This window comes from Gambusia affinis, linkage group LG01 (assembly GCF_019740435.1).
Source record: "Gambusia affinis linkage group LG01, SWU_Gaff_1.0, whole genome shotgun sequence".
Lineage (NCBI taxonomy): Eukaryota > Metazoa > Chordata > Actinopteri > Cyprinodontiformes > Poeciliidae > Gambusia > Gambusia affinis.
In genome coordinates, this window is record NC_057868.1 from 36553397 (window position 1) to 36577267 (window position 23871).

Genomic DNA, 23871 nt, shown 5'->3' on the forward strand with positions numbered 1-23871 from the left:
TTTCTGTGTATTTCTAATTCTGCTCCTTAGTCGCATCTTTTCGAGGCTGCTGCCGCCTTTAGTGGTGTGGGGGTGGTAACACAACTAATCTAATTACATTACTAAATCAGAATACCACAAAGTCTTTATTATTTGCTACCAAACAACTCTCCTCCTTGGTAATTATCTCTATTAAGGCAGCCAAATTTTTAAACTTCCCGACAATCAAGAGTAAATTTTACAACTGAGCTACAGGGTTATTTGTGGAGGAGGATAGGTCACATGCTCATATGCAGGCTGGGAAGATCATTTTCAGTTTTAATAAAACCAAAAGTCAAGATCAACCAACAACAAAAAACAAATAAAAACATGTAATGAGATAATAATTTTGATCTTATAATGACTATTCTTTTGTGTGTTTTTGCCATTAAATTATTGAAGCGTTTGTTATTGAGTAGAGCATAATTAAGAGCTTTAAAAATAAGTAATGTGGCAGTTTAGGTCAAAACTTAAACGTCTGATAAACAAAGCTACACAGAGGGCCAGGAGTACTTTCTAATGAAAATAAAAACTAGAAACTTTTAAGAGCAAAAATAGTTCCATCAAAAGTTTTCCCACACTCCCTTCAGGGCCTAAAGGTCCTGTGATTAAAACTTACTGATAGTCCTGGTAAAAACCTATCCTTTTAAATCAACTTTTGTTTAATTTTGCTTTGTGTATTTTTTATTGCGTTTGTTGAAACACAAGGATTCTTATCTTTAAAAATGCGATATAAATAAAGCTTTACTTACTTACTTACTTACTCGTTTACTATAATCATACATTTGAAAGTGTAATAACCCAGACCTTTCCATCTGAAGAACTCAAATAATTTATGCAAACTTGGAAAAAAAACATTCTTTTCATTGTCAGATTGATTTTTTTGAAACCATGACATCTGACTGAAAATGAAATATCTTAGTCAAGACCCAATGCTTTTTATTGGGGCTGTGGTCAATAATTGAGTCTCTTAAAAATATGAGTGATTATTTTAATGCCCATGGAAAAATGCTTTTTTATTAGACAAAGTCACAATAAACTATCAAGAGCACCATAATTGGAAAAAAAATGCTCTATTACTAGTCATAACCAAGGAATAACGTTGGCTACTCGTTAACCTCTGCATGTGTTGTTTCTCCTTCTTCACCTTCAGGTGTCGGGCAACGGCCAGCAGAATGTGGAGAAGGCCCTGAAGCTGTTTGGTCAGCTCATCAACAACAAAGTGTTTCTGCTCACCTTCATACGAACGCTTGAGATGCAGCGCTCTTTCTCTATGAGGGACCGTGGCAACGTGGCCTCGCTCATCATGACGGCCCTGCAGGGGCGTCTGGAGTACGCCACTGATGTTCTCAAACACCTGCTGTCGGACCTGATCGACCGCAACCTGGAGAGCAAGAACCATCCCAAACTGCTGCTGCGCAGGTAACTCACATCGATTTGCTCCGATACAGGCTAGATTAATTTGTTTATCTATTACACTTTATTAGGTAGGTTTATAGAAAGCATTACCTTGAAAGGCACAAAAGTGAACAAAGAAAAGCTATTCTATTCATTTCTGTTTTTATTCTGACTTTAAAGCAGTTCAAGAAGGTAACACAATCAAAGATCAGAAATAAAACATAAATAAAAGCCCCTTTGTTATCATATTTCTATCATAATTAGGAAGAGCTTTAATCCTTTGTAATGACTTTTATGTTATATAAGTGTTTCTGAAGTTTAATTTAGACAAAATCGAACACAAACAGGCTTTTTGTGGATTCTGTGTGGTTAGTTGCGCAGACACCAAACGTAGAGTCCTTATTTAAAACCATGGGAAAAAGTGTGGAGCAGCTGGAGGATGCTGATCCGTATTGACAGACAGATGAGGATTCATTTAGAGATGCATGTTCCTTACCCTTTTTCCTTAATGCATTCTGATTTTCCCAAGGAGAGACATTTCGCAGAAAAGGGCTTGTAATAAGAGCTATTGTACATCTTCAGTTTGCTGAGATAAATGACATGTAATATTCACATCAGAGGAAACATCTGAATTCTCTACATTCTCTCTGTTTCTGTCTCTCCCACTGCTCGCTCTTAATGCCAGTCTCACTTATGCTTCAGGCTCGGTCTCCTTATGAAACATTCAAATCTAGTTCAACTTAACTTTTTTCGCTCTCTCTCCTTCTCTCTTTTTGTGGATCCAGCATACATTGTGCTGCTCGGAAGTTGGGGGATGATGTATTAAAATTTTAAACACCTACCGAGTCCTTTCCTTGGTGTCCTCAGCTGCTTTTGTTAGCTAGGTAGATAGGAATGGATGGACAAACAACAGCCATCTCAAAAGACATGCACCAAACGCATAGCAACTTGAAAAGCCCAACTGTTAGGTTTGATTTTGATTATGTTTACAGGACTAACAAGCAGAGACAGTGACAGCAGGCAGATGCTAGAGTTTACACAGCATGTTCATTCTAATGTTCCTTTATTGCCTGTATTTGAGAAATCAACAATACAAGCAAATAGCTGCAAGGCAGGAACCATTGCTAAGGAACAGAGGGGGTGAATGAAAGCAGCGTAGCTTCAAACGACCCAGATAAAGTTATTCCACATGACAGCAGGACCCCACGTCAACTTAAGTTTTCATTATCTCATCTCATTAGAAACACAGTGGTACATAATCCTCAGGTTTGTTCTATTGCTGCCTGGAGGGGCACATGTCCTACAGATTTTTACATATCTCCCATTTTATGTGAGGAATTTAAGGGATTACAGATTTAACACGGCTCTTTGCTGTTGTTGCCGTCTTTATCGCTTATTTAGTGCAAAGCCGACTGCCGAGCCAGTCGACTGATGTACGTGCATTTACCCAGCACATAAACGCACTCATCTGTGATGATAATCAAACGGAAGGTGTCATCAGTTTGTTTGCATGTTTTGTTTTCTTTTTAGGTGTAATTTTTTTTGAGTATACTGGTGTTGTGAAATATTAATTTAAAACATTTTCAGTTTTTCTGTACAAGTTCTTTTTTTGCTTTTTAGTTACATTTGCACATATAAATCATCAAGCAAATGTTGACATCAGACAAAGATAACGTTAGTGGATATAAAATGATGATTTGAATTTATTATGAAAAAAGTAATCTAAACCAACCTATGTGACATAAATGTAGTGGTTACTTGCATCCATTTTGGCCAGTTCTACATCACATAATTGTTTAATTTCACTCCAATTTGAGGTTTTTAAAGCAGTGCTGAGATTTTATGCCAGTTGTCACAGCGTCAGAGGGTCTGAACTTTGATTAGACCATTCCAGAGCTTCCTTTTCTGCTATTCCAAGTTGATGCTGCTGGTGTTCTTTGGATACTTTCTCAACAGATGCACACCTTCTGAAAGTTTTAGTTTAAGTACCTGCTAGTAAAAACCTGTGGGGTTCAATTTTACATTATACTGAAATTGTATTCCCATTTTTCTATCATCATGGCTAAAAAAAATAAAAAAACCACAAACTAATGCCATGTACCATGTTAGATGTATGTGCTCATAATGAGGGTAACGGTGAAATTTTACATCACAATGATGAACATGGGGAAAGATGCTATGAATGAAATGATTAATATTAAACTAGTTTGATGAAGAGACACAAACAAGCAGGCCATTTCTAAATTTTTTGTCCCATTAAGGCAACAGAAAATTTCAACTAAAAATATCCTTCTTTGCCAAAAATCTGAATATTTAATTGTAACTATTTTTACATTTCTGACTATCTTTCTGTCATTTCTGTAGCTTTACTTCTTGGCCATTACCTAAATAGCTCTATTCTAGCTAGCAGACCTGCTGTCCCATGAGAATTTATCTAGGCTTACTGACAGCTGAAGATCAAAATAAATTTCAAAGTAAATATTGCATGAATTCCACATAAATACGGTGGTTTGAAAATCCATACTGTATTTATACTGATATTACTAAATACATAGATTCTACTCAATAATTAAATGACATATGAAGGCAAATTGTGCTAAAACAAAACCACCCCTCAGATTTTCATAGCAAAATTCTGGAAACCAAATATGTAGTGCTTTTGTTTGCCTAGTGCATAAAGTTCAAATAAAATACATTCAAATTTATGAGGCTAAAAACAAGGCACAATGTGAAACACTTTAGCTTGCCAAGTACTGCATGTTTGCTTAGTTTAATTACCTTTATTTCCTTCTGGAGGTTCAGAGTATATCTGAGAATTACAAAACGGATGAATGAGCAGGATGAAAAACAAATCATTGGTTTTCAAGAAGTAATTAATTTAAATAGTTACACAGAATTCAGCTTGACTTGCATCACTGGCAGGGGGGTTTGTGTTTAAATGCCCTGGAGGAACGTATTGCTTCTTATGTGCCTAGTCTTTTACCCATCCAACACATCAGACGACTGGAAATGCATCTGTAGCATTTGCTGTATCTCACACTTACACAGAAATGATATGAAAACCTCCAGTCCATTAAGTTAAATAACATCCTTCCTACCTTCTCTGAAGTGTTTCATTTTTTCAGGGAAATGTGAGTTTCCTTTAGTATTTAAAGATTTCAAAGACTTTCTGGGTATTGAAAATAGATTTTAGTTTATAAACACTATTTTTCTAAAAGCTTTTTAAAAGAAGCATCTAGGTTTTATGATTGATTTCCTCACTCTTTACTGCATTAAGGAGAATCGATGCAGCACTGGGCACCTTGTGATGTTTGGATTTTATTTAGTGGATCTGGATTTTCTTTTCTCTGCTTATACATAACATAATCCTCATTTCCACCCATGTCTTTTGTCTCTAGCTTTTCTCTCTGCTTATCATTTAAAGTGCAAACTCTTAAAAAAAATAAAAAAATACCGGAATAGTCAGTTCCTTTTTCTGTTAAGATCTTTTCCCCATTATCTCTATCATATTAACTTTTGCCGTTCCTCACCCAGTTTCTTTGTCTTGCTCTTAATGTTCTTTAAATGGAACAACAGAACATTTCGTCTATCACCTTGAGACTCTTCAATCTTGTCTTATTTTTCTTCTCAGCATTTACGTAATGAGATTTCCGCCCATGCAGAGCTTTGGTGTACGGCATTATTCAGAGCATGAGTATTGTGTTTAGCATTAGTTTCATTGAGAGACATTTCAGTGGCTGCTGAAATATCCACCCATGCACCAATGCAACCATTAGGAAATTCGAGATGGGGTCTGCTCTTAAACACTTTGTGGCATAATGAAATCCTGATGTTCATTAATGAAACTCAATTAAGAGAGAGAAGGAAGCAGAGGAAAATGAGAAGGACAAGAAGGAGAGGAGAAGGAGGAGAACAAAGTGCTTCTCCCTGCCGACATTCAAGAGAAGAGATATTAAGGGGGAGTCAGCACAGCCCCCGCACAAAAGGCTTTATTTGACTTCCTTCTTCGAGACTTGCTGAGCTTATTAAAATGCTTAATAGGTTCCATTAACTTCTAACACACGCAAGTCTCATAAAAGCAGGAATGGGAGGGGGTTGCACAGTAAGCATAGCAGTGAGGGCTGGGGGGTAAATCCTTGTAGAGGAAGGAGGGCGATTACAGAGGGATTTGGGGCATTGTCCAGAAAGATTCACAATAAATTAAGGCGTGTTCAGCATGAAAACACAGCTCAAGGCTCTAATGGCTCCTTCACATGTTTTCAAACTGAGACGCTTTACTGTGCAGCACGTTATTGTGCATCATTCTGCTCTTCTGAATTCTTTAGATGTCTTTCTTTGTTCAGTCCCCAGACATCATCACCTGTGAGTGTTTATAAATGAAAATGGAGTCCTGGGGAAATGTGTAGATTTTATTTGAATCCACACACAGTAAAAGTATAAGTAAAGAAAGCATATGCTTCTTGTGGCATATTTCTGGCTGAATGTATGACAGCTCTGCTCAGAATAACCGATAGGGTTTAAATTGGCTGATATCTAGGCTTTTAAGGACAAAGCTTTAGAAGCCTATTCAGGAAACCCAAATTTTTCATTCTTAGACCAATTTTGATTTATTTTCTTAATTTGTATATACTTGTATTCTAGCTATATCCAAGCTGTACCTATCTGACCCAAACTATCACACTCATAAGAAAGGAAATTGTTTAGGAACGACTCAGAAACCACCAAGACATAAGCAGACTTTAAACCCAGATTATAGTCCACAATGAGACATGTTTTACATCAGCATGTGGTATTAAAACATCCTAAACCAAAGCCAATGTACCAAAATCAACCATTTTAACTCACTGAAATATGCAATTGCTTACATGGACAAGCCAAAAGTCTTCTAGAGAAAATTATGATGTTCAGATAAATTCATAGTTGAGCTATTTAGACACAATTACTAGTAGTATGTTTGAAGATCTCCAAATTCAGGCTTTCACCCCTAAGATCATTGTACTGTATCAATTTATTTGTATTGAAATATTCTGAAAGCAAAGCAGAAAAAAGGACTGCTATCTTCAAATTCTTTAACTTCTTCTCAAATCAACAGCTGGTTGGTGGAAACCTGGAAATGACGGTGGCTCAGACAGCACAATAATTCCAATCGAAACTCCTCTTGAAATGGATGAAACATCAATGTTTACCAGATACACATCCCATAAGATTTGCACTTTACTCATCCTGCATTTACAACAAGCAACTAACTGGAGCTGAGAGATCTTAAATAACAGCTACAACCAAGTTACACGAATAAGGCTGCAAAGAGCAAAGTCAGAGGTCTTGAAAGATTTTAAACTGGCAACCGTTAAAAATAAAATGGAAGGTTTACTTTGAGTTTTGCCTCAAATATCCAACCACAGCTATAAAAGAACCTTCTTAATGCCAACAAAACGGTAGTGGTTAAGGTGTAGTTTGCAAAGAAGCTTTTGAATTTCCCCAACAGATATTTTTGTTTGTATTGAGTGAGTATAGAACCTGCATCTGTGCATCGAATTCCTGTTATTTTACTTTGAAAAGATACGATTTTAAATAAATTTCCAAAATAGTTAATCAATTGATTGATATTGAGAAAAATTGTTTGCATCTTTCTCCCTATGAGGAGTGTTTATTCTCCCATCCTGTATGTTAAACGGGTTGAACTTATCTACACCACCTCCAGTCAACCCTTGCCCAACCCCCCACTGAAGCATCGCACTTAATGGGCTTTCATCCAGTTCCTCTCATAGTGAGATGCCAATAGACTGGCCAATGGACTCGTTCACAGGGGAGTAGCCTCCGGCTGTGGGAGACATCATCAAAGCTCAGACAGTCATACATCATTCAAAACAAAATATAACCCTAGCTTTATACTTGCACAGCTGAGAGGGGGGAAAAAAATCCATGAATTGAATTGAAAAATATAAAAATCCTTAATCTTTCTTGTTTTAATGAAAAATGGAGAATGACTGACACTCTTCCTCATCTCAGTGACTAAATTGTTAGCTAGCGTGACCTCCCTGACTCAGACAATCCTTCTGGTGCTTTTGCCTCAGCTCCAGATTCCTGCTTATATACCTTAAACATGACTTAACGCAATTATCTCCAATAATAGCAGTAATCTCGCTTCAGGTGTAATCATCTCCAGCATTGTTAAAGGTATGGAAGCCTTCTAACTTGCCTTTTAATACCTTGCTGCTTCGATTCACGGTAATCCGCAGGTCAGCCCGGGTCCTCTGCCATATCCACCAGAGTAATCACAGTAATTTACTGTTGCATAAAGGGAACATTTTTAATGCATTGTCCCTGAAATTGGCTGCGATCACATACAGAGCATTATGGCAAGGCTCACTTACAACCAGGTGGCAATCATAAAGCGTCTCGGTCTTAAACACAGCAGATACACTTTATTGTGGATGTTAGTTGTGCTATCAGTTGCATTCAAGCAAAGAAGAGAAATAGCAGTACTTTTAGTTCAGACTATTTTGTAGCGCACAATATTTTTATCTAAAGAAGTGTTGTATTTAATTTTATTTTTGCTTGTATACACAAGAAACCTGCTCTCTTAGTTTTTCATTTAGCTTGTTTCATACAAAGACAATCTAATACAAAGAGAACATCTTCTGTGTAATTTACTTTTCAGGGATTTTTTATTGCTGTACAACTATTTCTCCAAGGCTCCCATTTTTGCCATATAAATTCACTAGAGAAAAGATTTTTTTTTTCTAAGATTACTCTTATTAAAGAACCAAGGTGTATCTATTTTTTATATTGAACTCGATATTATAAAACCTACAGTTGATACTGATGCTGATATTTTTCCACAATTATCTTTTCCAACTTATGTTGGAATATCAAGATAATTTTTTTGTGTTGATTTGTTTTTAAATTAAAAATAAGCTAATGACAGCTCTAACATCTACTTAAAAAAAAAGGTTGCTCTGTATAAGTAATGTAAATTTGACTGACATAAATGAGGATGCTTCAATCAGCTTGTTTTAATACTGACTACATAATTTTTAGGCGCTCCATTCAGTTTAATTATGAGGCTGTTATGTAATTACAAATCGATTATGTCAGATCCTCCAGGGGGAATTGTGTTATGGATTTTCTTTTAGTTTAGCATGTTCTGCAAATGGGGCTCCATGATGACACTGCTGGTAGCACTGTTGCCTTCTCCTCCATATGTGGGTTCTCTCCAAAAGTAAGAAGCTAAAGTACTTAGCTTCTTACCAAAGTCAAAAAACTGGATGCATGGAAGTCCTGCATCCTCCATATAATATTTCTGTTTGCCGAGGTGACTGGATGAGCTACATCTGAACTTATGTATTCATATTGTGCTGCAAGATCTCCCTTTTCTGGTCCGCATAACAAAGTCATAAATTAACAAAAAATATAATAGTTGTTAATCAATCAACGTTTGCTCATCTCGATGTAGTGAAAATCAAAAAACCTACACCTGGATCCCTACTTCACCCCAGGCTCTACCTAATATTGGTGTCTCTTACTTGAACCTCACGATGATTTATAACAATATCAAGCTAAGGTGGCCATTGTTGCCATTGTTGCAAGTTTGTTTTACAAAATGAGTCAACAGCTCATTTTCGCTATTCTACTTTGTGTGAATATAACAAACCCTTTCATCTAAGCTTCGTGCTCATTAATAGTTGTTGTATTTTTTATTTTTTTATTTAACTCCTGTTCTCTTGTGATTCATGATGCTGCTAATGAGGTAGCTGTAGAGATATTTGTTTGGCATTTAGAGCAAAAAACGAGCAGAAATTAGGAAAGGGTGCAGAGTTTTGTTGTGTGCTGCGTGGTAGAAATGGTCGGAGGTCAGTGCACTCTTCTGTTTTTTTTTTTTTTTTTTTCTTGGCCAATCAAGCCCAACAGCAGGCTGTAGCTCCATGTGTGATTGACTGGGAAGGGCAGTGGAGGTGGGAGGAGGATGGGAGGAAATGAGAGGAGAAGAGATCGTTTTGGCCGCGATCAGGCGTTACCTGGCTGTGACAGCTCTCGTCTCTCTCAACAGCTGAGGCTTGTCACAGCTGCTGATGTCCCGCTGTGTTGTACCGCACATGAATAATCAACTGCACGCGTGCCTGCTCTGTCACACACCCACACATCCACACACCCACGTACACCCACGCATTTATGTGCAGAGATGCCCCCTGTTTGCTTTGCTCTGTTCTCTCACTGTGACCACGGGGTTGTAGGCAGTATACAAGCAAAACCAAAGGCAGCTGCTCCATAGCCAAGATGTCAGGGAGATCTCCCTTAGGTTTTTCTCACAACCTCATGAATTATGGAGGTCTGTTGTTTTCTGAAAGTTTAGGCTTATTGAGAGAGAAACAAAAATTACATTTTATTTTGATTCTGCTTCATGTAATTTCAGAACAGAGTCGGTTGCTGAGAAGATGCTCACAAACTGGTTCGCCTTCCTCCTTCACAAATTCCTCAAGGTCAGTGCACCAACAAATGTGTGGAGGTGTTTATATATGCACATACAAATCCATTCTTTGTATCTTTTTAATAAAGCCTCCAGATTAAAGATGTGATTATGCAGTTTGTGTTTTCAGTCTGGTGAGGTTTATTTTTTTTCATGCCGTGGTGCTCTGTCATGTGTGAACCTGCGGGTTTGTCTGCGTGTGCGTGCGTGTGTTCACAGGAGTGTGCAGGGGAGCCGCTGTTCATGCTGTACTGCGCCATCAAGCAGCAGATGGAAAAGGGGCCCATTGACGCCATCACCGGAGAGGCCCGCTACTCCCTGAGCGAAGACAAGCTCATCCGCCAGCAGATCGAGTACAAAACCCTGGTACGTCACACACCAGCAGACACAGCAGAAGTTTCCACAAAGGCTTGCAGACATTGACAAGCATGATGCTGCCAAACTGACACATACACACACAGACTTAAGTGTTTCTTTTGTTTTAAGTAGTGGCCCATAAATGACTGTATCAGGGTTTTGTTTTACTTATTTCACATTTTCTATTTTTAAGAAGACATTAGAGAGTATATATTGTTGTTTGTTTATTTCAAAAGGGACAAAGCACATCTACATAATATGCCAGAGTTGACTATAGAGGCTAGTTTTCATCTGTAGTCCCTCAATCAATATAAATACAATACATTATAGTCCAATACAAATTATCAAGCTTCTTCAAAAGAAGAGAATGATAATAATGATAAATACAAAGCATTTTTTAACCGGTTACAAATTTTAAATATAATTTAATTCAACCAACTTTAAATAAACTTGGTTGATTGTTCTCAAACTTTATGCATTGCAAGAAGCACATTTCGGCCGTTCATCTGAAAATAGAGTTTAGCACATCTAGAAACCTATCCAGACATGACTGTTTACCCAAAACTAACAAACAAGACAAACTGAGCATTAATCCGATGGTGACCGGAGCTGCAGTAAACCACACCTGAGTTGAGAGAATCTATTGATAACTATTTGTCATGCACTGCACAAATCATCTTATACAGAGAAGCTGGTCAGTTTTTCTGTGAAGATGGATAGAACTAAAATCAGGAAAATCCTGGACTAAAGCCTGTAGAACCTGTGTGAGATTTACCTCCTAATAATCCTAGTCCAGACTTAAAACGAATAAAAAATCTTTGGCATGACTTAAAAGTTGATTCTCATAGACACTTTCCATCTAATCTAACTGAACTTGGGGTATTTGGCAAAACTGCAATTCTAAAAAAGATACGCTAAATAAAATACATCAATTTTTTTTATTCTTTAGTGAAAGAAGGTTCAAAGGGCATGGATGCCTTTGTAGAGCAGTGTAGCTGTGTTTCACTGCACTACCTTGGGAGGAAAATTAAGCATTAGTCCCACAGGAAGTCCTGTTGGTCCAACACCAGGGTAGGCGGTGAACAAACCAAACAAACCTCTCCTCACGTTCTATCATGAACAGATAGAAAAAAGGGAAGCTCTCACACAACCAGCATGTGACATGACAATGCTCTGATTGCTCTGACTGGGAATTTGGCTCATTATGTGCTAATGCCCCGGCAGTGCTGGAAATTGGTGTCCCGCCGAAGGTGTGAAATTAGATTTTGGGATGCCAGTAAGAGCGGAAATGGTTTCTCAAAGCTCCTGCTACGATCCAAAGAGACTCTAATGAGGGAAAAGCCACAAGCTGAACCCGCGTCCAGTCAGGAACCAGCTTTTCTTCCTCCCCTCTTGTGTTTTTCACTCTCTCTCCCCCTCTCTGTTCTTCCCTTTTTCATAATCCAGATCCTAAACTGTGTAAATCCAGACAACGAAAACAGTCCGGAGATTCCCGTGAAGGTGTTGAACTGTGACACAATCACACAAGTGAAGGAGAAGATACTTGATGCTGTTTACAAGAACATGCCCTATTCTCAGCGGCCACGGGCAGTCGACATGGACTTGGGTAAAGAGCCAAACACACTGAACACACAATTCGAAGACACACAGATCCACCAGACAGGTGTAGAGTCCTTCACACCTACAAATCCATGTATTAGTAAGAGAACACCCGAACATGGTGGATAGATAATCAGTGCGATAAAGCTGTGCTCCAGTCTCCCAACCAGCCTCAGAGTGCTGCTTCGATGAAACTGACTGGCATGTTTTCCACACCTGCCGGTGCCAACAAGCCTCAAAAGATTTAAATAGAGAATTACATCTGATGATGCATGTTTTTACATCTTGGACGTGGTTGATACAGGTAAGAGCTGACCGTCTGGCTCTGCCACCTCAAACTAAATTCCACTCCCACACAGTCTGCCACTGCCATCCTCTGCTGTCTGTGCCTGGCCTCCCATCAGTCTGTCCCTCACCATATTTTATTTTAACTTCACATAAGTGTGGATAACAATAAACCCCCCTAGCCCAATGCTTATTTCAAATGAGCACGCATCTGTGTCTTTACAACACTCCCATCGGATAATTGCTAGAAAGTGATTGCATCTGTGTGAGACTGACTGCAGGTATACAATTCTCTTTAAAACACACATTTGTGGGTAGTTTAGAAGGTTTGAGGCCATGTTGTGCTAGCCAGAGGCATCATGTGGTCATCTGGCCAAGACACGCAGCAATAACAACACAGTCAAGAAGGGGAAAATCAATGATCATTCCCAGTATGAGGCCTACATTGGTTATCCGCCTCTCTGTGACTATCCTTATTATCATTTTATTACTGCACAATGATGCCTCAGTCACTGCTCTCCACCAGTGCTGCTTGGTGTTTTTACCTGTTACATATGGTTCCTTTTCTGCTTGCTTTTGAAAGGAAGTAATTTTCTCAGCGCTTCCTGCTCAATCTGATCTTCCTTTCTTCTCCACAGTGATGGCTCTGCTGCTGCATTTGTGACACTTGTACCAATTAAACTGTGCAGGCAGCCTAAATATGCATCTTTCAAATGTTCTTGAGGAATATCAAATTAAGATGCATATCGATCTCTGTCTGAGGGCACACAGGAATCCTGCAGATATCTACTCATTTGTGTCAATGAGACAGTATGTTTAGGTAGTTTGTCCTAAATGTGAATTTAACTGAACTTTTTTTTTTTACAGCAAACAAACTTCTGCAAACCATCTACAGAACTCAAAGACATTGTTACAGGAGTTAGTCTCCTGAAGAGAGTACTGCTAAATATGGCTAATTCCCTGAGTGTGATTATTTATGATTTTCTCTGTGGTTTTGATTTACATTTATTCTTCAAGGTTTTATATTTATTCTGTATTGCTGTAGGAAAAACACCAGGTGTTGAGTCTTTATGCACTGGCACTTCTTTTTATTAAGGTTTAATAATTAAGTCTTCCATCTTGATACGTATCTCATCAGACTAATATTCTAACTAATATATGAGACCAAACAGTTTGTAGCAGAAACTTTGTCAAAGTTCCATATATCATGTTCATGCTCCAACTGAATGAAAATGATTCAGAATCCACATCGGATTTTTTTCTGTCACTTGTCCAACATGTTTACTTAAGCAAACAAATCACCCCAAAATTAGATTTTTTTGTGCCAGGTGTCATCATTTAGCCATTTACTGGCAACCCCTATGATCAACCCACTATGAAATCAGGTGAAGATCAATAAGCAGAAATGCTAAATGTTTTTTTCCTTTTCTTTTTGGCTAATTTTTTGGTTGGTGAGAGTATTTTAGGGAGCTAAAGGCTTATTGGAAGGCAGAAGTTGCCTTCACCTGAAGCCAGCTGGAACAACCCCAAGAACATAAGTAGAGGCAAAGAGGTTGTCGGTCCCCCCGCCTTGCAGAACTGGGGCCAGAGGATGAGGGAGGAGAAGTGTTGTAGAGTTCAGTTAATGTTGCAGAACTTAGAGAGAGTGAAACAGAGGAGCCGTGAAGTTTGCTACCTTGAAATGTGTGTTTTACAAGCATAAAAATCAGACAAAAAATAATTTGCAGCAATATGACAAGAAATATTTTTTCTAGAAAAAATAACACTTGGAATTATTTTTTTCTATGACAAGAAAAACTAATTCAAGACTGAGCCATATAGGAGCTGACGTTTTTATTTTCATGTTTCACTTATTATGCTTCTGCTTTTGTGTTCTTGTCATCAGAGTGGCGTCAGGGTCGAATGGCTCGTGTGGTGCTGCAGGATGAAGACATCACCACTAAGATTGAAAATGACTGGAAAAGACTCAACACACTCTTGCACTACCAGGTAGGTACTTACTAAGTTTGGTGTTTTTTTTCCTAATTGACTCTGAAACTTCTTTTTGTCAAGAAAACCCTAATTTGTAACCCAACTTATGTATTGGGTTTTATTATGGAAATTGTTCCACCCACACTAGCAAACTTTGATATTTTCTGCTCTTGACTTTAAGGCAGCCCAATTTTCAGTCTCTCATTTGCATGCTCATAGCTGGTACACTCTGAGTGACTCACGGAATAGAGGACAATTACTGTACAGGTGGCAGGAGAGGTGAATTCTCTGCATCACAGCTGACATTTCTCCCACCTCCCTGGAAAGATGAGGCGATAGGAGCAAGACGTTTCTTTACTTTCCCCTCATTCTCACTCCATCTCTGCACCAGTAAGAATTTGTCCTCCTTTGGGGGCACAAGTTCATCTTCCGCCCCCTGTTTAATAGACAGAAGAGTAGTGAGCTAAAGAGGAGGAAAGCTGAGAACAAGAAGAGATTTTTCAGTGGAATTTACGGCAGATGAATGATGAAAAGCTAAAGTGGAAGTTGGTAGATGCTCGAAAGACACATTAAAGAAAGAAAAGGAAATAAAGACGGAAACAGGCGAAGGAGATGGGAAGCTGGTCATCTGCACAGGTCATGAATCTTTTGCAGCGCCTGCTCAGCCGTCCCTCAATACTTGGCAGAAGGGTGCCATCAGTCTAAAGACTGCATGAGATTTGATTCAAGGTTACCTGTGGAAGGAGCAGAGGCTGTGGCAGCTTTGGTTAGAATCGCAGATCAATACTGCGCATCCTGGAGATGCCAGTAAAAAAGGTTGAGGTGGCAAAACTGAAGCCCTCACAACAGGGAGCTGCTGTGAACTCCTGCCCCTAAGGAGCAGTGGGAGTAACTTGGCAGATGTGGGAGTCATTAGAAGACGGGACACATCATAGTGTCCTTCACACAGCACTTGGCACCATGCAGGTTCTGTTGCCCCTTTGTCTTTTCACTCTCCTTTTTGCCTTTACTGTTACTTTTTTTGACTTTGGCCTCATTTACACTTTACTTCTTAAACATTTCACCTCACTCCAAATAGATTCAACATCGCTTCCTTCCACATTCACAAGGGAAAAAAAGACACTCGGATTTGAATGGAAGTCAGTGAAGCTTCTTGGGTGCAATAGCAGCAAGCTGTTGTGTTTTGTACATTTTATGTACTTGAGCATTTTGGCAGACAAGGAAAACAATTCAATGAAGTCTTTCATGAAGATTATGTAGAAAATCTTTTGGTGACGGAACCAGACTCTTACTTCTACCTGTACCTGGTGAAGTGGATAAATAATCTGAGGTTTTATTTCTGGACAGAAATAAAACCTTAACATACTGTTAAAATGATCAGTTGACTTTTTATTTCTACTATTATTATTATTATTATTATTATTATTATTATTATTATTATTATTATTATTATTATTATCAATTGTTGTTATTGTTATTATTAATTGTTGTTGTCATCATTAGTAGTTTATTTGGTGTTTCTAAATGACATGGAAAATTTAGGGATGCTTAATTTTAGAAAAGGAAAAATGTCTGTAAAACGTCTTTTCACTGAAAGCACAATAATGATAAGCACTCTGGAAATTCAATAAGGGTTTTATATAATTTCTGATATGAACTTTGATCTCCCTGCTGCCACTTCAGCACAAAAAATCTAAACTGAACCTGATTTGACATACTTTCGTCTCATTACATCAATTCTGCTAATCAGAGACCAGAAACAACACTGAATTTATCATTTTGGTTTTTATCATTTTGTTGCTTTAAACACCAAAGTTTTATTGACTCCCATTAAAACCGTAGCGTCTGGCTTTAATGCAGGGTTTCAGTACTTAGACGTGTTGTACCTCTGCTGAACAGTGACGGTTCCCCCTTTAAGCACCTCGTCTAGGTCTCTTCTGTGTTTCCCCTTGGTGAAGCAGCTCAGTGTGTTTGCTTCTACCACATAATGGGCTCCTCTGTTGTTTTTTTGCACTTCTTTGCCTTGCAGTCTGTCTGCCATCGTTAGCCAAGGGAGACACTACAGAACACTCATGTGGCCACTTCACTTATTTTCTTGCTCAATTGCAGATCACAGAACTGCTATTGATCATGGATCTGAGGGTCCCTTCATAAAACCCACCGTAAGGCCCAACACCGCATCACTACAGAGACGATAGAGACGGGCTGCAGAGCAAAATAGTGGCAGGAGGAAGAGAGGAAAAGGACAGTTGGTGCTGGGAGAGATCAGAGTTGGAAGGAGAGATGTTTTTGCATTATTACTGTTTGGATGAGTTGGCAATAGACCCCTTGTGAGAGCTTGTGTGTTTGTGTCACACACCATGGTGCCGAACTGGCAGCTGTGACAACACATGTGGCTCTGAATAAAAAAAAACAAAGGGGATCATCTCATTAAGCCCAAGAGAGACTGGGAAAGCTTGAAGAATGTAATGAAAGAAGAGGTAAAAAGGGAAATAGTGAAATATGCAGAGTGAGTTTGAGCATCACCCTGAGTATTTGCTAATTCTCCCATAGCTGAAACACAGGGACTAGACGAAGGCATTAAAATTCATAGGTCTCACAGCCACCTAGGAAATGCCATTGGCTGTTTACACTGTTACATTGGAAATAATAGTTTACACAGCCTGGATATGGAAATGCGCACCTTTCCACTGCGCTAAAATGAAAAACTTAAATGCACAAACTGAGAACGAGTTCACAATCTTTATTCATCACTTTTGTATTCATAGTCAGGGGACCAGACTCCTCTTCTACAACAGCTTTCTCTCTGTTTCTGTATTTGTTTCCTGCCTGGATAAAGATAGACACATATTGAAGTTTTTTCAAATATGCACACAATGTGTGTTCAGACTTGTAGCTCATACATTTGTGGCAATCCTCAGATAAACAGCAGAGCTAAGATAAATAAATCTTCTTTCACTGGAATGCTGTCTTGAAACAATTTAACTTGCTGTAGTTGGTAGCTGGGCAGTAAGCATGATGCCAAAAAATACTCACATATGTATGAATAACATTAGATCAGCATTAACCTCTGCTTCGAAGAATTAATTCTCCTCTGTTTTAATTTAGATTTTAACTATTGAGCTTACTGTCATATGAGCAAAATGCCCTTTTCTTGAAGATCAAAGCAGATTATTCTTATAGCTTTGTCAACTCGGTTAGTTGGCACTTGAAGCCACTTTGTAAAAATTCTACTTGGTGAACATAAATTCAGGACAGGTGTGACTAAGAAATTGATTCTACAAAATAGAAATTTTGTAGAACACAACAACAGAACACAAGAAACCCAAGAAAAATCTAAAGTAGTATTAAAAAAGGTAATTTTGAGCAGAAGGCAAAATCCAAGCTTAGTCTGGAAAACCTCTTCTTAGAGGTTTTCATCTTTATGTATTTGTCTATGTAATATAAATACTAATCATAACCATACTGTTTTGGTTTAGCTGGTGTTTCGTCTGGTGATTTGAGTGCCGACTTGTTTGTTCCAGAGGAACATGAAGAGCAGACTGGTGACTCCTGTAACTCTGCAGACAAACTGATGTCAGGGTATTTTGGGCTCTTTGAACAGCAAAACGTACAACACAAACTTGCTCATTGCTGTGATTCTCAATCTAACACTGTAGTTGTCTCGAGTCTGTTTTCAATTTGGTTAAAAGATAAGCCTTTAATCAGAAGGAGCACTATGGTCTCAGGATGTGAAATGAAAATAAGTGACATGCTTGGTTAATGTTGCTGCACTCTGAGTCATATCCCTAAAAGCAGCTGTTGCAGACATAATCCCAAAAAATTACATGTTTTCCATATCCAAACTCCACCTTAAGTCCAAAATAAAATAAATCTTGAGTACTTTTTTCTTTTTTGATGACTGCCTTCAGACTTACTCTCCCCCCTCTAGTTTTTACAGAAGCTCCACACATGCAGTTTATTTCCAAGCTACTGAGCAGCTGCGATTCCTCTGATAGGCATCATGATCTAAGAGAACGCAGAAGGAAGGAAGAAAGGTAGAAGATGACCACACTCAGCTGTCTGGCCTACTCACTAGTGTCTAATGGAAGGTCTTATCACAGGCGGGGTCCACAGCCCTTATCACACCTGCCCACTATCAGCCCCACACTGGATTATCCCTGAAGGGCGAATCTGCACGCCTTCAATCATTTGCTCCTATCACAAGGAGCCATCTCTGCTCTCGCTTCTCTTTCAGCCATAAAAAGCGTAAAGAAAGAGAGAGACAGAGAGATGGAGGCAGATGTAAAAAGGAAAGGGTGTACTGAGAAGCTATTTCATGCTCCCTGGAGAAAATGTATCACAGGAATAGCAGTGAAAACTTCACGGAAGTGTACCCTGATGGTGTGTTAGAGCTGGTCTATGCACTGTCAGCCAATTGGCCCAGGCTATGGGATAGAGTGGATGTAGAAATTAAGTTAAGGTGAGCAGAATCTGACAAGAAACAGTGGAGGAGAGAAAGTGAGGAGAAAAGCCCACAAACAGTGTAGACTGCACTATATTTTATTGAGGGATAATTTGATCTCAGGGTTTTACTACAATATTACAAAAATGCTGTTATTGAACATTCTGTCACATCTTGTTGCTTTTATAAAAATCATTTTTATTTTGGACCTTATTTTTGTCCCCAGATTCTTTATCACTAGTTTGTTGCAAGTTAGATTAAAAAGATGATTGCTAACTGTTAATGTGTTAAATTAGGCCTCAGGATATCATGGTTTGAATTAATTACATAGCAATAGTGTTAAAAGCAGACAGTGTTTCACTTCTGATTAAATAATATTTGTTTCACTCATTAGAGATTCGTTATTTCCTTTGTACTTTGAGTAACTTCACTGAAGCTAGCGACAGAGGCGAGATCAGCTGAGAAAGAATGTAAGGTGGGAGGAATGGAGCAGCCCTGCTTAAGCTTCACCCAATATGAACAATATGCTGTGTGATATTTTCCAAACCAAAATGCAAAAATAACTTATTCCTGCTAAGAGATATAAGGGAAAATGTTTTTGCTTTTATTCTGTTGTTTCTCTAAGGTGTGCCTTTAGGAGCCTGGCATTTATTTGCCTTTTGTTTATTTCTCTACTGGAGGCTCATCCGTTTGTCTTTGCTGGGTCTGAAGCAGAATTCCCTCCTCGGGGTAAGCTGCAAATGCCAGCCAACAAGCTCTTTTGTTGTTTTTGCTTCTCACTAAAGAACTGTGAGTTGTTTGCTGTGTTTTGGCTCTCTCAAGCAGAGATGTTTTGGTCCGCTAGCAGCAGTAGCTTTCATTAATTAAACTGATAAATGATCTCATATGACAATCAAGTCTTGAAGCTAATTTTAAAGGCATTTTTTGTGTTGTAGCGCTGTGTGTTCTACCTACCGTTTTTCAGCGATAACAACTGGAGCTGAAAACACAGGGCAAAAGTCTGAAATGTAATTCACAGAGGGAAAATGATTAAACTGACCATCATTCTCAAATGTTATTGCCTTGTCCTATCATCTTTTTTGAATAGTACTCAGAGATATTTTGTTGTTACTTGCATCAACCATTTATGGTAAGGGTGCACGTACACCAACTGAGACACTGAGCCTCCTTTTCCATCAACCATTCCCTCTCTTTGCATAATCTACAAGTGCCAAAGCTTACCTCATCTCTGTAATGTTTCTGAAAGTATTGAAAATGACAATGACAGACATGTTGAGTACAACCGTCATGCAGCTGCAGCACTTTGCTCAGCTTGGAAAAAGCTACAGGGTTGTGGTGCAGAACAACAGGGAGCAACATGAAGGCTTTTGAGTCTTTGTTAAAAGAATTGTTTACTTCTGATCTGAATTATTAATCAGAAAACACTGTATACATGCATACACCTGTTATTTTGTTTGAGTAAAGCATGACATATCTTCAGAATGTGACAAATTGCAGATATGCATTCAAGAGTAAAATGTAGAGTTCTATGTGTCTCCTCATGCAGGTCTCTGATCGCAGCGTGGTAGCTTTGGTCCCCAAGCAAACCTCATCATATAACATTCCTTCTTCAGCGAGCATAACCCGTACCTCCATCAGCAGATATGGTGAGTCAGCGCACATTGGTTCCACATTAATTGCTAAATGAGACGAATACAGCATAGTTAATTATAAAATTCTGCACATTCCTTATGAGGTTCAAACTGCTAATGATATAGAATACAAAAAGAGAAAAAAATAAAATAAATAATAGAGAGAATGAGAGCTGTAGTGTGCTAGCTTCTCATTATTATGAAGTAAGCTATGTTTGCACTTCAGGAACCGGTGGCCGTTTACCCTCTTCCGTTTCCACTGCAGTTACAACCAAGTCTGGAATAACTAAGTTTCAAGAGATACAAGTTCAGGGTAGCATACTGGTAACATGCTTGTAGATGCTATTTGATTTAACACCCAGGACTGTGTTCTCCTGGGAATTTAGTTTCTCCCGACACTCATTTGTGTCCATTTCCAATCATAAGTTATAACAGTGCTGTTTGTTTACATTTTTATTTCCTATTCCAGGAGGATTGCTCCTTCAGCTGTGGTTTTCAACCTCATGCCTATAAATTGCCTGTCCTTCATGTTTTAGAGTTTTCCCTGCTTCAGCACACCTGAATCAAATGAATGATTACCTCCTTAGCATGTCATTAAGTGATGCAGAAGCCTGATGATAACTCATTAATTATGGCAGGTGTGTGGAGGCAGGGAAACATCGAAAACATGCAGAACAGTAGGAAAGTCACTGATGTAGAAAGAAGGATAACTTCCCCTTTAAAACAGCAAAGTCCAGTATGTGAATAAATTCTAGCAATGTAGCATTTATCTTAGTGTTTTTATAATGGCTTCAATACTTTAAATTGACTTTGTAAAGTCAATTCAAACTTTGTAAAAATGTAGTAAGGGGATGGAACTACAATAATCAATGTCTTGCCAAGTTTCAGAGGGAGAGAAGTTAAAAGGCTGCTGTGCAATGAAACTTTAACTTAGTGACTTTGTTTCAAAAAATACATAGAGTTGGTCCAGACTCCACGGAAAGGTTTAAGTGTAACAAACTTTCAAAAAAAAAAAAAGAAAAAAAATTTAAATAGCATTTATCTCTCTGAATTTAAGTATATTTTTTTAAGGTATTCACAGATTTTTAATAATGAAATCATCTAATTGTTTCTAATTGCATTAATGACCCCAACTCCTAGAGCTTTAGATGATGGTTTGTGTATGATTGCAGTAAGTTTATTGATCAGAAAACAACCCCTTAAAACATATTTATTAAAAAAGCCTGGTTGGGAGAGTGTCCACTCTGTAAATATATAAGCCTACTCCTATTGGTTAACTCCTCAAACCAAGGGAGGAACTACAGTTATTTAGGAGGTGCTTCTTCATAAATATGCCCAGAAAAGGTTAAGTATTTTTGACCTCTTTCTGTTTCGCACACAAAGTAGATGTAATTAAGCATGACTTTATTTGGGTCGTCATTGATGTTTTCCTTTTCCAACAATAAAAGGTCAAGAGACCCTTTTTTAAAAAAAAAAAAATGCTGTCAATATAGTGTATAATAAGGTGTTGCAGTCTTTCATTTTGCCTTTTATTGGGTCCTGAACTCATCAATTCTTTAACATCGATGACACACATCACGGCACATAATTTGCCACGGTTGCTACATGTATTCACAGTCTGTCAGATGTGTGACTTACTTTGGGCTGTTTAGTGCCAAATTTTGATCCACTGCCAGAATGATGCAGCACCAGCACCAGGCAATTCATGATTGTTAATTATTCTGTGTGAATGATGCTTCACACAAACAGAGAAAAGATAAGCGAGCAGGGCCAATTATGAGGACTGGGGAACAGAGCTAAAGTCTGCCTTTAAACTGCCTAACACTGAAAACAAGCTAAGAACACCCTCATTCCTCCATGCAATTAAACTTATTTACAGAAAACAGAGAGTGTGTGCCTGTAAACTCTGGGTTAAACAATACATCTACTTAGAGTATTTAATGTAAAATAAAGTGAGGAGATATTTATTAACAGACCTAATCTAAATTGACCTTTAGAAAAACTGCTCAGCATTCAGTAGTTTTCTTTGAAATAAAACATTAAAGTTAGAGGGTATCAGTACAAGGAAATGATAGTTATCATCGCAAAGGTTGCTTAAAAGATTGTTTCTCTTTCTTATTACCAGCAAAGATAGATAGAGAGGAGTCTATTTGCTGGCATTAGCCTGACCTTCATTAATCCTCGTTTGGCACAGAAGAAGATGATTTCAAACTAACGCAATTTGCAGAGTTTAGTATCTTGACTCACATTGTGCCACAAGTACAACTGATCAACTCGGAAAACGGCTGCAGAAATAGGGAAGACAGAGCATAAGGGAACAGAGGAGAAGTAAAAGCCAGTGACTGGATTAAGATCGGCTTTGGGATCCCAATCCACCCGGCGCATGCATTCAACCTTCTCCATCCCCAGTCGACACTGAAGGGGTGCAGTAGGGTTTATTTGAAAGGTATAGGGGGCTTAAATGGCAGCTAATGCTTTTTTGTTCCACTCGGCCTTTGAAGCCAGGTGAGAGAAATCCTCAAACGGGATCCTCAGATCCTGAACCTCTAGAGACGCTGCTGCCTGGAGTAGATGCCGACTAATTAGTGAAACTGAAACCGGCATCATTCGGAGTGAGTACGTGAGGTTCAAGGATGCATGATGAGGGTGATGTATTGGTGAAGAACAGTGTTTTGCAAATCAGGGATCGTTTGATGCATTGATGAGGGTGCGACGGAGGTTTTTATTTTAAAAATGGCATTTGGGGAAAAGCCAATCATGAGGCCTTTTAAGTGAAGCCAGGCACAGCCCTCACGAGCCAAGGATTATATAAGTAGACGAAGAAGATAAAAGATAATAATTATCACATAATTTATGACAGAGACAGAAAAATCAGTGAATAGTCACAGGAAGTAAATCTGGAGCATTATTTTCAACCTTCCTGCAAAATTAGGTTGTGTTATTATGAACAAAGGAAAGCTATAGAAGTCCTCTTTTCCCTCAGCATTTACATAATCTCCTCATGGGCTCGAGTGTCATAATATTTTTAATGAATTATTTCAACCATTCTTGTGGACTGATTATACAAAAGACAACAACAGCTTTTCTTGAGGATGTGGGCACAAAGGTTTGAGTTTTGGGGGGGGGGGGGGTTCTGTGAAATCTGTTTGCTTAAATGCAACTGTACACCCTAAATAATATACTTTTAAATGTGTTCCAGCAAGTCACTCCTGGACCAAACACATTTTAAAGCACATATTATCAGTACTACTGACATGAGGAGCTGAGGAAACGCCATTTTATGTTTTGTGTCGACTTGCTCTAAAATACTCCTTGTTATTGTCACCAAATGTTTCATTAATTGTTTTGTCTGACAAAACATTTTCTCCAGAAAGCATTTAAACGTATTTTACACAAGATACTTCCCTCTTGTTCAGCATCCTACAAGACCTTTGCAATATTATAAAAAAATAAAATGTTACTTCATTTTCACCTAAATAGCTGTACCTTCTTGTTAAGAGAAACTGCTATTAACCAAATTACTTTTACAAAGGAAAAGATAAAGTACCAGCTGCTATTAACCGTGGTAATGTCAAAAAGTTAATGGTCTTTGGCGATGTCAAGTTGACACTACAGGACCCCTCTGCTTTAATTAAAGCTTAATGTAGATCCATGTATAATTTTGACTTGAGCCAATGTATGTCAGTTCCATTGTGTGTGGA

General features: G+C 38.3%; 1 protein-coding gene across 1 annotated transcript in view; it reads left to right on the plus strand.

The window, feature by feature from the left end:
- The window catches only part of plxna2 (plexin A2), a 223148-nt gene that overhangs the window by 189268 nt on the left and 10009 nt on the right, over nt 1-23871 (plus strand). Inside the window, exons 22-27 of the mRNA XM_044110575.1 lie at nt 1172-1440; nt 9830-9896; nt 10103-10249; nt 11687-11846; nt 14010-14113; nt 20086-20185. Coding sequence (XP_043966510.1) covers nt 1172-1440; nt 9830-9896; nt 10103-10249; nt 11687-11846; nt 14010-14113; nt 20086-20185 — 847 coding nt within the window. The remainder of the gene's footprint in view (nt 1-1171; nt 1441-9829; nt 9897-10102; nt 10250-11686; nt 11847-14009; nt 14114-20085; nt 20186-23871) is intronic.